General features: G+C 37.9%; 3 protein-coding genes across 5 annotated transcripts; 1 reads left to right on the top strand and 2 right to left on the bottom strand.

The window, feature by feature from the left end:
* Nucleotides 1-477: 477 nt before the first annotated feature.
* LOC110802030 (uncharacterized) lies at nt 478-6,376 on the top strand. Of its 3 annotated transcripts, none has more exons than XM_022007459.2 (3): nt 478-862; nt 3,527-4,407; nt 4,889-6,376. In XM_022007459.2, exon 1 carries the CDS (start codon nt 507-509, stop codon nt 798-800), a length of 294 nt encoding a protein of 97 aa, XP_021863151.1. In that variant the 5' UTR covers nt 478-506; the 3' UTR covers nt 801-862; nt 3,527-4,407; nt 4,889-6,376. The 3 variants fall into 3 exon arrangements, with proteins under 3 accessions (XP_021863151.1, XP_021863166.1, XP_021863161.1); XM_022007474.2 differs by having other exon boundaries at nt 3,518-4,407; XM_022007469.2 differs by lacking the exons at nt 3,527-4,407; nt 4,889-6,376 and adding an exon at nt 2,566-3,511.
* LOC110802005 (FT-interacting protein 3) lies at nt 3,258-6,193 on the bottom strand. The gene is made up of 2 exons (XM_022007435.2): nt 4,765-6,193; nt 3,258-4,384 (listed from the first exon to the last, which is right to left on the bottom strand). The coding sequence occupies exons 1-2, from the start codon at nt 6,191-6,193 to the stop codon at nt 3,501-3,503; spliced, it is 2,313 nt and encodes a 770-aa protein (XP_021863127.1). The 3' UTR covers nt 3,258-3,500.
* A 1,899-nt stretch (nt 6,377-8,275) lies between the features above and the next one.
* Nucleotides 8,276-14,635, bottom strand: LOC110802022 (uncharacterized protein YMR315W). The gene is made up of 13 exons (XM_022007451.2): nt 14,477-14,635; nt 14,227-14,363; nt 13,959-14,099; nt 13,193-13,241; nt 12,972-12,989; nt 12,242-12,357; nt 12,027-12,140; nt 10,823-10,873; nt 10,582-10,670; nt 10,435-10,495; nt 10,266-10,343; nt 10,097-10,195; nt 8,276-8,697 (listed from the first exon to the last, which is right to left on the bottom strand). The coding sequence occupies exons 2-13, from the start codon at nt 14,347-14,349 to the stop codon at nt 8,569-8,571; spliced, it is 1,068 nt and encodes a 355-aa protein (XP_021863143.1). The 5' UTR covers nt 14,350-14,363; nt 14,477-14,635; the 3' UTR covers nt 8,276-8,568.
* Nucleotides 14,636-14,685: the final 50 nt, after the last annotated feature.

Here is a 14,685-nt window from a genome sequence, read left to right as displayed (position 1 = left end):
AAAAAAATAAGCGTGCTGACATGCAGACCGACCCGTCGTACTGGTGCCAATTTTCTAAAATGATATCCATGCACGGCCCATGGCCCATCATCGTGCCTCTCATACCGTGTTAAATTTATAATGGGCTCATATCATGCCGAACCAATTTCGTGTCGGGCTATGGGAGCCCGCATGCTAGCCCAACCCCCTTTATAAACCAAAATATGTTTTTTTTGGTTATTTGTTTAAAAAATAAGCGTGCCAACGTGCAGACCAACTCGTCGTACTGATGTTAATTTTCTAAAGTGATGTCCATGTACGACCCATGACCCATCATCGTGCCTCTCATACCGTGTTAAATTTATAATGGGCTCGTATCGTGTCGAACCAATTTCGTGCCAGCCTACGGAAGCTCGCATGCCCGGCCCGGCCCACACCCAACTCTAAATTCACGCATTTACTAACCGCAACTTCGCAACTATACTATAAACTCTCCCGCGGTCGCACCAAACCAACAACGGTGAGACATGGAAGAAGATTGGAAGGAAGGGGTGAAGAGAGGAGGATGTGAGAGACTACAAAACGCTCTCTACGACTGTCACCGCCGCATGCCGGCGGGTCCGGCGAGAAATTCAGGTTGCCGCCACCTAAACCGCGCATTTACCGACTGTCTTGTCGCCGTTATATGCCCGTCTGAGATAGAAGCCGTTCGATCTCTTTGTTCCAGCGGTGGCACCGCCATGAAACGGTCTCAATGCCAAGAAGCTCGTCTTTCTCTTTCTGTTTGTCTCTCCCAACATCAAGATCAAGATCACCCCTAATTTTGAGAATCTTTTGAGCTCTTGTTTGGCGATTGTGGAGAAAGTTTGTGATTTTTCTCACGGTGAGTTTCGTGAATTTTCTTTTAATTTTTGAATTTTGTTTGATGCTGGTTTTTGTGTTTTCATATGCAATAAGTTATAAGTTCGATCAAATTTGGTTTATTGTTCAATTAAGTTCAATTGTTAATTAGTTTTATGCTAGACTAAGAATATTAGGAATTTGATCAAATACATTAGGGTTTGGTGTGATTGAGCTGAATTTTGTCTAAGAATTTTGATTAATGTTGCAATTTTTCAAAGTTGTATGTTCAATATGCTACTTACTGATTATGTTGAGATTTGATGCATAAGTGAGCTTGAATTTAGATTATTAAATAAAGTTCCCTGCTAGAGATTTAAACTATGATCTTGTGAATGCCGAGTTTTCGCCTTTTGAAGAGTATGATATTGTTGATTTTCCTCAAGTAAGTGAATTATGAGGCCATGGAAAATGTACAGAATTTTGAGACAAGGTTTAGTTGTTCAAGGAAGAAAGTGAAAGTCGTTTTTTTGATGTGCTATTGTATAAGAGCATGATCATATTTTCATATTGAGTCCGAATAGGCGGGTGAGAGTTGATTTGGATTTTCAGATTGACTGTCTTGCAATGGGAATGAAGTTAAAGTTCTGTGAATGTTAGAAAATTTGAAGGTCTTTCCAATGAAGATCTATATTAATCTGTAATGTGCACTTGTAGTCAAATCTGGACTTTGAAAAGAAAGTAATCAACTTTCGAACGTTATTAGTTGTCTGATTGGCTTATTGGAGGTCGGCAAGATTAATGAGGGGAGAACACTAGGAATCTAAGGAAGCATCTGAGGATACACTATTCAATGTTTCTGAAGGATATTGATTGTGTGGTATACTTTTAGCCGTTTTAGGTAAATACCGTGAGAGCCTGTTGCATATGAGTATTAGTTTTCGCCTTTTAGGACAATTAACAGGGCGCGTGACCAAATAAAAACCATGCTTACTAATTTCTATGACTCTTACTTACGTACTTCGAGTATTTTGGTTTTGTATCAAGTGCTCTGTCACTTTGAGAAGAGCCGTCATACTTAGTACTGGAGAAGCTTTGCCTTCTTGGTTGTACCAAGAGTTGTGGATAAATGATGATTTACTTTGAGGAGCTACAGGTGTATGGCAAATTTCTTATATTATCTTCAGTTTTTCCTAGAATTAGCTAACATTAATCGTATCAATTGCTCTGGTGCATTTGGCTACACATGTAAATCTACTTAAACAGAAGCCTTTATTTCGTTGAATTAGCATGAAGTATTGTTACCTGATCAAACTTATCAAAGAAAAACACATATGACCCATGTTCAAGTCTGCTATTTCCTGATTCTAATCTGGTTGAAAATACCAATTCAATATGTTGGAGTATGTGTATAGTGATGAAGCTACACAAGTGAGATAAAGTTTTTATATTTTTCTTTTCAAGTCGTATGCTTTGGGGTGGTAGCCGAGTCGAGCTCACTTTAGGGGTTGCTCTGCTCGGCGCGTAACACTTGCATCCAAGCTCGAGTAGAGTCTCGTGGTTTATAGAGCTCTTAAGCTGTTAATTCCTGTTACTGAGTTTATGACGTGTGTATCATTTAGGAGTGAACTGCACGTGTCTTAAAATCTAATTGACGGACTTCAGCTCTTGAAGAAAGATTCTGATGAGGGAGTAGAAGCATTTCCAAGCTTTCTTATTTAACATTTTTTTCATTTTCAACTGCAGCTATGGAAAATTAGAAATAGAAAGGCAGCCCAAGATTTAGTTTGGTGATAGATGCTCAGCTAACGAGATATGGTACATCTGCAAGTAATTAGGTTAAGCTAGACTGCTAGAGAAATGGCTTGCATTGACTTGGGAAAAGGATAAGAATTAGGCGTAGGCTTTTACTGCAGATGGTATAACAGAAACTGTTGGTGAACAACACAACCAAGTCCAGAAGTCTTCCCTGGTTTTGTCACGCAAGTGAGTGAATTGAAGGAACTATGGAAACTACTAGGTTGAAACTTGAATACAGAGATATGCTTGGTTGTATTGTTGTAGTTTGTAATCATAACTCGAACTTGATAATTTGTTAAATTTTTGTACCCTTGTTCAAGGGGATGATGATTTTCGCAAATAGACAACCAATTTTCCATATATGGTGAGATAGAAGCATGTTTTGCTCAGCGTAGTGTACATTTTTAATGTTTTTCTGTTGTTTTTGTGAAATTGCCTGTTGAAGATGCCTCAGCTTTTTACAGATGAATATAGTCTTTCAGATATTGAAAAATAGTACAAGAGGAGTCATTGCAGAATGCCCGAAAAAAGGAAAAGCGAGTAAATATAATGACATTTCAATGAGAAAATGCTCTTTTAAAGCTGCCTGTTAGGGTTAATAGGGACCTAAATAATCTATAACAACATCATCACCATAGTTAATTAAGTGTTGATTTATAGTTCTGTAATTCATGCAAATGTATCAAATATTACAATTTCAAGATTAGTTAGCTGAAACCAGCAGAAAATAATTCGAAAATCGTGTAATTCCCAAAAGTTGAAGAGATAATAAAACTAAAAATTACAGCATTCAAATGGAAAACCTTTAAAGCAATCTCAACTGAAATCTAATAAATCCATTGAACATTAGCTAATCACATAATATTAGTCTGCACCTTTTCTCACAGCATGCTGTCAGTTCTTGCAGGTAGCCTTCTGAAGAAATTGATCGGTACAGAAGGAAGCCTCACCCTGAATCTAGGGTGCCTCAGCGTGTAGATTCCATAGAAGAGCATGACCACTTTGAAAGGAGTTATATACAACACAATTGCAGCTACCAAACATAAGGTAACAAACAACGCCGTTGCTCTCGGATCTCGCCAGCTCAGCAACGACTGAAACCTCTCCCCTTGTGTAGCCAAGTCTCCCACAACGGTCTGAATTCTACCCGCTATGCTCCGTACCCTATCATACCTCATCCGAATGATGTCACTCCCCCGAGAAGTGGGAAAAGTGTCAAACTCTTCGTCCAACTCATCAGGGTGTGCCACGTCAGCATGTGAGAGCCGAGTGTCCATATGAGGCGGGTGCCTAGGCCTCCACCGGTAGTTCCAAACCCCAATCAAGAAAAGATAGAGAAAAACCGTGGGCAAAATTAGTTCGGGAAAAACAATGAGGATTATGAAGAGGATGTGAATAAGAATAGTGGTAATCGGGTTTTTCCAGTTGCAGATTTGATCGAACCATTTACCAACCGCGATAATTCCACTCAGAACATTCATGATTCTGAAGAAGTTTGCTTTGCTCCTTCTCATACTCCACACATGAGAATCCACATCTAACATATACTCCACGATCTCTTTTCTCAAAGGAGGTTCTGCTCTACTGAGTCTCATTGAAACAATTTGAGTAGCCTGGTGTCTCAAGCTATCAAGCTGTATTACAGATAATGGATGAATGTAATGCATTTTGGGTAACAAAGGATGAGAATACATATGCAACATGTTGATCCATGATGAGCAGGAAAATCGCACGGCCAATTGAACTTCACCCATCTTCTTTACACCTGAAGCAGGTGTAAGTAACGAGGTCAGTACTTCAAAATTAATATAAAAAAAACTTAACTGAAATTAAATACGGAGTATTTTTTTTTTTAAATGAAAATTTAACTAAAATTAGGTACTCCCTCCGTTCTTGAATGTTAGTCATCTTTCCGTATTGAGTTGTTTTTATTTAATTAATCCCTTTTGAAATCTTTCCTTTATTTGTCCAACATTTATCTCCATTATACCCTTAATTACATGGGTGAGATTCATGTGACAAGTGTATTTAAGTTGAATTGTGTTAGATTTCAGAAGGGACTAGCATTCAAGAATGGGGAGAGTATTTTTTTGTGTGAAGTGGGGTCACGTGACCCCACTTAAACCCCCTGTATCCGCCACTAACCTGAAGGATGCAAGACTATGAGAGGATATGAATGTGTATAAACTCGATCAGTTTCAAGGGTTGAAAGCCTTACTCTAACCTTCCCAATTCTTGAATCTCTCATTATTCCATTATTTCCATGCAGATTTCCATGAAGATGGCAATTGTCGAACACCCCGATTGTTATAACTGTACAAGGATCGAAAACCTCCCAAGTGTACTGCTCGTTCCATCTGGGGTGAAAGCTATCAATGATGGTTCTTGTTCGAACCCATTTTGAGCCATACTTAGCCACACAGTAAGCATCAGTTGTTCCTCTATTATCTTTGTTGTTGTTTTTCATTGGCATAAGTCCATGAGCACTCAGAATCCCTACTTCGAGAATTCCAATGCTCGGTTTCCACATTTGCTTGGCGGTTGGCCTTAAATCGCTGCTGTAATGGGTAGATTCATCCAACACATGGTAACCTCCATCCAAACAGATCCTTAGATGGATTCTGCTAGAAAACTTAGTTCCCTTCTTTTCAAGATTGAACCACTGTGTGTTCACCGGTTTATGATCAAACCTTCTTTGAAGAATATGCAAAGGAATAACACAACTTCCTAGGGTTTCCTCCTTCCCCGGTCCAACCCTATCTTCCACACTCAAGAACAAGGGTTCCTCAAATGGCTCGGCGGCTACAAACAACAAGTCCTCGTTCCACATTGGGTTCAGAGTCTTAGCCTGACATGGTTTAGTCTTAAAACCTTGATTTCCAAGCATTGCCTTAACATAAACATCTGGAAACCGGGTTATGTTATTGTTGGGAACCAAATCTTGAGCTTCAATGACATTCACCCTCACATACCAAAGCTTAGGCGAAAGGTAAACTTTTGACCGGATATTCCCAACAGCGTCCCCACCAACAGAAGCCGCATCAGAATGCCAAGCCTCGGGAAATGCCTCATCACCTTGTGTCCCCATCCAAACAGCCAACATAAGCTCCCCTTTCACCTTATCCCCCTTTTGCCCCTCGAGCCTGTACCATTGAGGTGCGAGAGGGCTATCAGGTGGGACCCTCTTCGGCACCTCATTCAGGTCGAATATAACCCTCCCTAAGAAATCGTCCTTAACAACATCCTTATCCTTTACCAGAATCTCCACTATAGAAGCTTGAATTCGCTCTTTTGAGAAGGCAAAAACTCGGTTCCACTCGGGTTTAGTGTTCTTCTCAAAGTGCTTAGTTGCTCCTTTGTAGTTTCCTAGCTTTACTTCTACATAAGGGTCACAACTTCCTGTTACATCTTTTCCGGGGAGGTCCTTTGCCTTAACTACACGGACATAGAGATACTGCATTTGCTCAACAAGGTCATAAGTCGAGGTCAGTTTCTCCCCTGCTAACCCGGTCCCGCCTATTGCAGGAGAAGTCTCCTTCAGTGCAAAGTCCTCCATTGCAGAAGCTGGTTTCATCTTCAAAACTTTGAAAATATACTTTTATAGTTGTATATGTATACAGTTTCACAGAATAAAATGTGGGATTTTTATTTATGGAAGAATTGGGTTGAAATGTGATTCTAGTCAAAACTTTGAAAATATACTTTGTATGTATACAATTTCGCAGAATAAAATGTGGGATTTTTGTTTATGGAAGAATTGGTTTGATTGAACTCTGATTTTAGTCTATTAAGAATCAGCAATATGGTATCATTAAGAGTAAATGGCAAGTAAACTGAAAAAATCAGCACCAGTCAAAAGGGAAAAAATGGCAGATAATCAAAGGTTAAAGGGATTAAAGAAGAAAGTAATTGAATAAAATGTACCAAAAAAGTGAAGTGTTTCAGTGAAGCAAACTCTCAAACAGTAATCAGAGTCTGATTCAGAGTTTCAGACAGCATAAACACCTGCATTATTTTACAGAAAAAAGAAACAAAGTTAGATTACAGTAGAAATATTGGATAATGGCTTATTGCATAAAGAAAGAAACAGATAAAAACAACCATACAATCTAGTGGCGGAACCGGGATTTTCAAATAGGGTATGCACGCGTGTTTTTTTTTTCTCCAAAACCCGCATAAATGCCAAAAAAAAGATGGATTTTTTTTAACTCTGTTTTCTGAAATGATTGTTAAAAACACAAACTATAGATGGGAATGAAGAGAAAATGCATGAAAATGACAAACTTACAGGAAGAAAAAGTAACAGGCAGATCTGCATTTCATTTTAGTTGTGACTTACAAAGCTAAAGTAGTGTTTGGTTTAACAAATACAAACCTCAAAAAAGGGGGAAAAAATTATGTCTTTGTTGAAGTAAAAAGTGGAGTTGGATGGATAGAAGCAAGGTTGCTTACCAACTCAAACAAACAGGGAATTTGTTCAAGACTCTAGAGGTAACTGTAAAACCAGGTTTTGCATTTGGAAGATTTGTTGTTTTCCCAAAAAAATAAGAAAACGACAACAGAGTTTTATTCTCAAAATGATTTGGGGTCGGTTAACATGAACCGTAATAAATGATTTGGGCTCGGTTAACATGAACCGTAATAAAGAACCATCTACGAGACATAAAGAGGAAAAAATAATTAAAAAATAAAAAGATTAAATTATTGCATTTGGGAACCTGAATTTTGTTGGAGTTGCAAAAATGTAAGACTATAGAAAAGAACGCAGAAGTATTAACAAATGCAAAACTGTAAAATTGGGAAGTGCAGTTACAATGGAAACCGTAAAAAGCAGTAAAAAAAAAGATTGAATTTACCCGAGGTACACACGTGGGAGGTTGTTGGCCGATTTTGGCACGTGTGAGGATAGTTGCTGCCTTGCTGGTCGGATTAATTAGGAGTAACTAGCAACTTGGTAATTTTGTACTAAATCTTCTTATTTGGATTTATGTGATTGGTTTACCAATTTATGGAGAGTTGGAGGCCCCTTTGTAACATGTATTAATATTAACTATTTAATCAAATTTTTTTTATGTTTTCTATAAGGAGTAGTATAAAATAGTTCATACATTATTTTGTTTGTATAGAATACAAATGCACAATAATATGAGATTACATTAACCAAAAAAAGTTATTGGGAAATTCACCAAGTCAAAAGGTCGAGCCTAATCAGTTGCCAAATGTTTGAGAGTGGCTCGAGCGTAGACTGCGCTGGCTAACCTGAGATAGGTGTTCATTCAGTTGGTTCATTCTTCTTACTAGGACATATATCTATTGTTTTCGAGACAATTTTCTTATCTAAGTGGTTAAAAGTAGTAATGGTTGTGATTTTTGGCGACTTGAAGAGAAATAAAAACTGAAAACATGGGAAAATACTAAGATAGGCATTATAGTGATTGATTAAGGGTGGTTTTTAGCCTCAGTTTTGCTGCAGTATATATAAGCTTGGACACTGATACTAATAGGGAAACATCAAGGGATCACTCAAGGCGCCAATTGACAAAACAATCATATATGCATTGTGTTTGGTCCGGTGTGATTCGACATTGGTCATATTTCGATCACGAAACTTTCTGTTTTCTAGTGGTAAAAAACAAGTTTGAATAAACAAATAAAGTTTAAAGAATACGAAGTATTGTTTATTCGATTAACTTTCTGAGTTGATTCAATACAGATCAACTCGGGTACAGTTTACATCAGATCAGATCAGATCGACTTGCTTAAGTAACACCATTGAATACAGATCAATTCCTTGTCACATGCCAATACAGATCAATTCTTTCAGTTGACTGCAGGTTTTTCAGGTTCACTTGTCTGAGTCTGAAACACTACAATCATATAGGTGAACCTCGTTCGTTTTATTTTTAGAGCAAAGCCGATATTATGCTACAGCAGGAATCTCTGATCTGGTTAAAATGTTTTGACAGGCACCACGACTCCTTGCTTCGATCCAGACTCGAGCATTGCCTCCAAAACAGCCACGTCTCGAACACCTTCGATGAAAGATAGGCGAGGGTCGGGTTTGTGGTTGCTGGAGTCCTGCAAATAAAGGTTTGAGCAATAGGAAGCATAAGTTGCACATCAATAAGGCAGCAAATGACAATGATGTTGCAGGAATCTTGGCTTTTGAGGGAAGGTATGCTATGGTAAATTCGTAAGTAGAGATGTTCTTGGGTAGGACTAAAGATGGTTGTGGGCCGGCCCGGCCCACCCGGAACGAAAAGCCCAACACGAACACAAAAAAAGCACGGCCCGACACGAGTACGAAGTCGTGGGCTGCATTTTTTTTGGAAAAATCACGATAAGGCAAGACAAAGCACGCTAAAATTAGTAAAATTAGGCTTAGACACGACAGCCTATGGGCCTGGTCCCTGCTTTGAACTTTTCGGCTCGGGCCTGCACGATGCAGAGTGGGCTTGGCATGGGGCCGGCCCGTGGCTCGGCACGTAGCCCGGCACACTTCCATCTTTAGGTAGGACCACAGGTCCAGATGATAAAAAGGTGGCCAAACCCGGCTTGAATCAAGCCGAGGCAGACCATATTTAATCTGGTATGTAGTGATTGCATGGTATAGCTACCATTTTCTGTAAAACAAAAACACCATATGCCCAAGTGCTTGGAAGTGGAAACATTGACAGATTGACAGCATAACAAGCATAGCAACATTGTGTCCGTCAAATTCTAATGTACCACTTACTCACTTAGGGCAGGTGTAAAGAATACCATGGAGACATTCAAGGAACAAATTCCATATATTGCCCTTGTGAATTATGATAGTCATATACTTGTATATCTTTACAATGTCATAGGCGTTTCAGAGGCATTTAACAAATCATGTGCAGTAATAAACTAACTGATAAAGTATAAAAACTAATCATTGGGCTTCAACCATCAACTTACGTTTTTGGTTGTGTTGGTCCCTTACATGGTATCAGAGCCAAGGTAACAAGTTCAAATCTCATTCACTCTTCCTTTCAAAGTGGAATATTTAGTGCTGGGTATGGGAGACCCATGTTGCATCCTGGGGCTTCAACTATAAGCTTAAACTTTTGGTTGAGTTGGAGTCAGCGTGACACAAAGGTCACAAATCTCATCCACCCCTCCTTTCAAAGTGAATTATTTAGCGTTGGGTATGGGAGGCCCATGTTGCATCCACATTTTAAGCCCAAAGGGCTTTCATGTGAGGGGGCGTGATAAGAGTATAAGAACTAATCATGGGGCTTCAACCATCCGCTTAAGCTTTTGGTTGATTTTGTTCCTTGACAATAACATGGATAGCCATTTTTTCTCCCACAATAACCACAAGAAGATCTAATGAACAAGTTCAAGCTTCTTAGGAATCATGTTAGCATCTACTCCAAAAAAAAAAATGTATCCCATGTCTGTTATAGTATAAAGAAATGTAATTAAATAATTAACTTTTGGAGTTTGGACTCACCTCTGATATGCTATGTAAGAATGATTTAAGTTCTTCAGTTACCCCACTGAATGGGTGAAATGAGCTTGTGCATTTCCCATCGACATCGAACTTAGACACCTGCAATGACAGTGGAAGTATAAGGAAATTTGACAGGACTATTGGAGTCAGATTTTGAATTTCGGCGTACCAAGTAACCATGTTTCCCGTCAATGTTGCCACGTTCAACTTGAACAGTCCCGTTTATGCCAACAACCCGCCAGAATATCTGTGATGTAATATTAGTCCATTAAGAATGAAGGAACTATGTTCAGAAATCATAACAAAAAAAATCAGGATTATATTGTTTAAACACATGCCTTCGGTGATCTAGTAGATACTGACATCACGAAAATGCCAGAGCAACCGTTCTCTAGTTGACTGCAGACACAAAAATGTGAAAAACATTTAGATTAAGACTATGCAAGAAAAGAAAGATTATTGACAATCATAGTCTCGTAACATACTATGTACTTGAGATGTTATCTGGTGGGGGCAGAATAGTATCAATGTGAGTGGTAAAAGCTGAAACGGACTTCATCTCGCACCCAACAAGCTGCTCGGGACAAGAAAAAGACATAAATGTAAGGAATGAATACAGGAATAGACGCTTCATCAATGGTTCATGTCCTGATTTTATAAAAGGCATAATCAAGGATAGAAAGTAATTGAAATAATAACCTAGAAGATGATTAGTTAGCAAATTACCATCCTTAATCCTGCAATCATATGTACCCCCATATCCAGAATGAAACCTCCCTGCAACAATAAAACACCATAATCTAAAACATGGGGCATATTTATGTATTGTGGTCAAAGTGTAGAGGTTTGGCATAAATTTTGGTAATGTTAGTTTATTACCAATCACCATAACACAACTTTATAGGCCTTTGAATTGCCTAACGACAAAAATAAAAATACATGAAGTAGTGTTTATCAAACTTTTCGCAGAGAAACAAACAAGTGATTATATTATGGTCCATAGAGGAAGACTCGTATTTTTAAGATTCTAAACAAGTTGAACTCTTCAAGACTAGAATAATCTCTAAGAAACAACATTCCTGGTCTCTGGCATCAGTTATTTAGTAAATCAAGTCGTGCTAAGAGGCGTTCCTCTGTGATTTAGTAAATCAAAACTTGCTAGAGTGGCATATATTCGGCTTAGTTTTAAAAGGCGCAAAAGTCCCTAGAGCCTAGGAGCAAGGCGAATGCGTGCCCCTTTCGTATGCAAGGCGCATATTTTTATAATTTTTTGTGGTATTTATTTTCTGAAAATAATAATCAAAAATAGTATTTTTTGTTTCAAAAAGGGGTAAAATAGTAATTATAGTAAGACCAAAAGCCTTTATGAGGAAAAAAAACTAGATAAAAGTGGGACTAAGGAAGGCTTAACATTTTAGTCACTGGCTATTCAAACAGTTACTTTAAAAAATCACGGTTTTATGTTCGTCATTCTTTGTCGATTCTTCAAGTTTGCATGACCTGTGGCTGAAAGAGACAAGGGAAAAATGGAAAAGTTTAGGGTTTTTTCTCTCCTCTTTTCGATATAGTAAATTCTAACTGTTTGGAAGCCATTAAAGTCACGTGGTTTTGACCTTTTTTCAAAAAAATATATTACTTGTCAACAATTGGATCCTTATATTACTTGAGCCTGGGAAAAGGTGCAAAGGCGCGCGCCTTTTGGAGGGCGCCTAAGCCTGTCATGGCTAGGCGCCAAGACTCGCGCCTTGAGCCTAGGTGCGCTTAAGCGCATCCAAGGCGCGCCTTTTAAAACTATTTCGGCATATTCCTACAAATACAAATCTTACAAGTGATAACATAATGCCATTTATGCATCCAACAAAGCCTCATTTGCACGGATCTCACGTAAGAGAATGTATATACAGCAGCCATCACTTAATGAAACACTTACAGTGAAGCTCCGCCTCCAAGAACTTGCGAAATATGGGTTAGAGCTGTTCATTGATCCTTCCACGATAACTTGGACACTCATCATATCTCCTATTTCTTCTACTAGCTTCCTGCCCTATACATCCAGTAGTTATTCAGCTGAGGAGAAGCTTCCAAAAGGCAAATAGAATACAGGCACAGCCACACAGGGCGTAGCAGAATACCATGTATATGTACCTCAATGAAACCAGGTTCAAATCTGTAATTTTCTGCGATAGCCCATATTGGCTTGCTAGGACTACCAGGAGATATAAGATTGTAGCTTGATAGTGCCATTTCTGCCTCCTCGTTGTCTGCACAAACAGATGAAGTTAGAAAATTTAAGGGCTAAAGTGTAGTGAATCAAGTGTAAGGGATGGGCATAATAGGTAGTGAGTAATATTAGGTAGAAGGTAAATTAGGTAGGCGTAGTAGAATAGTTGTAAATAAGGGCACATTAATTAGGTTATGAGAAGCATGTTCAGAATATGGTAAAGCTTAGGCTTTGGAGAGTCGTGACCTCAAGTCACTACTTTTGTATCCCATTTCGGTTTGTTCATCTATCAATCAGATTATTACATATTTTGCCATTAACTTTATGCTCAAAAATATTAGTTCTTCACATGAAGTCTAGCAGACATGAATCGAAGATTACAACCTAATATGGCCATCTCACCGGTCTACTTTATTCCGGATTCATCATAAAAATGTTCATAAAGGGGTAACTAACAAGATGTAACCATCTTATAAGCCGTTGAGATTTTGACCAGGATATTATGAACTATTGCCATCAAAACAATAAACATCCACATCTATGTATGTTTTAGTAACTCGTAATTCAAAAGAGCAAAGAAATTAATAATAATCAGAGAAATGATAGAGAAGATAAATGACCACAAATAGATGTGATGACAAGATATTCACTCACTTGCAGCAGCTGGCTTTTCTGTTGACCCACCAAATTATCCAACACCAAAGATATTGACATGAAAATCACAGAAAACATACTCACACATCAGAAATGATAAAAACAACCAAGAAAGTAACTTAAAAAGATAATCATAGAAGAGCCATATGCCCAAAAGAGAGTAAAACTAGTTAAAGGCATCATTTCTTTTCATTTCGCACTCTTGATGATCGTGTGATTACCTTGGATTACATGCTTTCCTGCCTTGAGTAGTCTCAGCGCCATATCTACCTAAAAAACCGCGTCAACAAGAGAATAAGTATGTAAGAACAATAGCCGCCTCCTAAAAAGAGTTGAATTATGAACCTTATATAGTACATTCAACTAATGAACTAATACACCAGAACTCAAGTTTATAATTAAAAGGAAAACCAGACAACTAAGAAGCAAAACACAAACCAATGTCTTTCATGAGTACGAAGCGCAAATTTATCACTTTTGTATTGTTTGTATCCTTACCCTTGTTAGTCCTAAACACCCCCATAAAAAAAGAAATGTCCTCACATAACAAATATAGTGAAAGCTATGAAGATTATGCAATGTAAGCTTATCAAACCTGATTAAAACCATAAATTTCGGCGAAAATAATTTGCAATCATATTGTTTATCACTTCTATGTTGTTTGTACCCATTACACTTGTTAGTCCTAAACACCCCCATAAAAAAGATGTCCTCACATAACAAATATAGTGAAAGCTATGAAGATTATGCAATGTAAGCTTCTCAAACATGGTTAAAACCATAAATGTCGGCGAAAATTGTTCGCAATCATACTGTTTATGTCATTGCATTAACTCAATACCAGAATACACAAAGCTTAATCTTTTCAATAAAATCTATGACTGAACTTAAATAGTACATGTTTAGATTCTACACACAATTGAATTGAGTTCATAGACAATGCAAGATAACAAGATACCAAAAGCAAAAGGAAAGAAAAAATCAGACCTGAATTTGGCCAGCAAGAACTACAGCAACTCCAATTACTGAGGCATCCTTCATAATATCATCAAGACCAGCATCACCCCATTTACATTCTACTTCTGGGAAATTCTTACTTGCTGCTTCCACTGCAGATCTAGCTGATTCCTATTCACATTACCATTTTCAAAAATTGAAAAATTCCCACAAATTTACACACATTTACAACAATAAATTAGAAACTTTTACTAAGTATTTGATGATTTGATAATAGAGGGAAATGGGTAATTGATACCTGAGAACGACTCCAAATGTATTTGATGGAAACAAGATCAGAGATTTCAGATAATCTGGGAATGTATTGATTCTTCACAAAAGTTCCTGCTCCGATAATGGCGATCTGGGTCTGTTTCGCCATTGATTTTGAAGGTTCTGAAATCAAAATATAACCCCATTTAGTAAAAAAGATTCAATTTTTATTGGATTTCAGAGTGTAATTGAGTGTGAATTATCTGGGATTTGAAAGTGGGAAGTCGAAAACTCACCTGAACAATGAACACTGCAATGCACCCGACTAGCTAAGACAAAACGCGGTAGTGCGCTAATCAAGTGTTTGTAACAGTTATTTTTTTTTGTTTTTCTTACAAATCTTGGTTCTCCATTCTTTAATCTGGTGTGTAAATGTGTAAATGGGTAAATGAATTTATTTTTGTTGCACACGTTCTGATTTTAATAAAACTACCATTTCCTTGTG

The sequence above is a fragment of the Spinacia oleracea genome, chromosome 4 (assembly GCF_020520425.1).
Source record: "Spinacia oleracea cultivar Varoflay chromosome 4, BTI_SOV_V1, whole genome shotgun sequence".
NCBI classification, from domain to species: Eukaryota; Viridiplantae; Streptophyta; class Magnoliopsida; order Caryophyllales; family Amaranthaceae; genus Spinacia; species Spinacia oleracea.
This window is presented reverse-complemented; position numbering and strand designations above follow the sequence as displayed.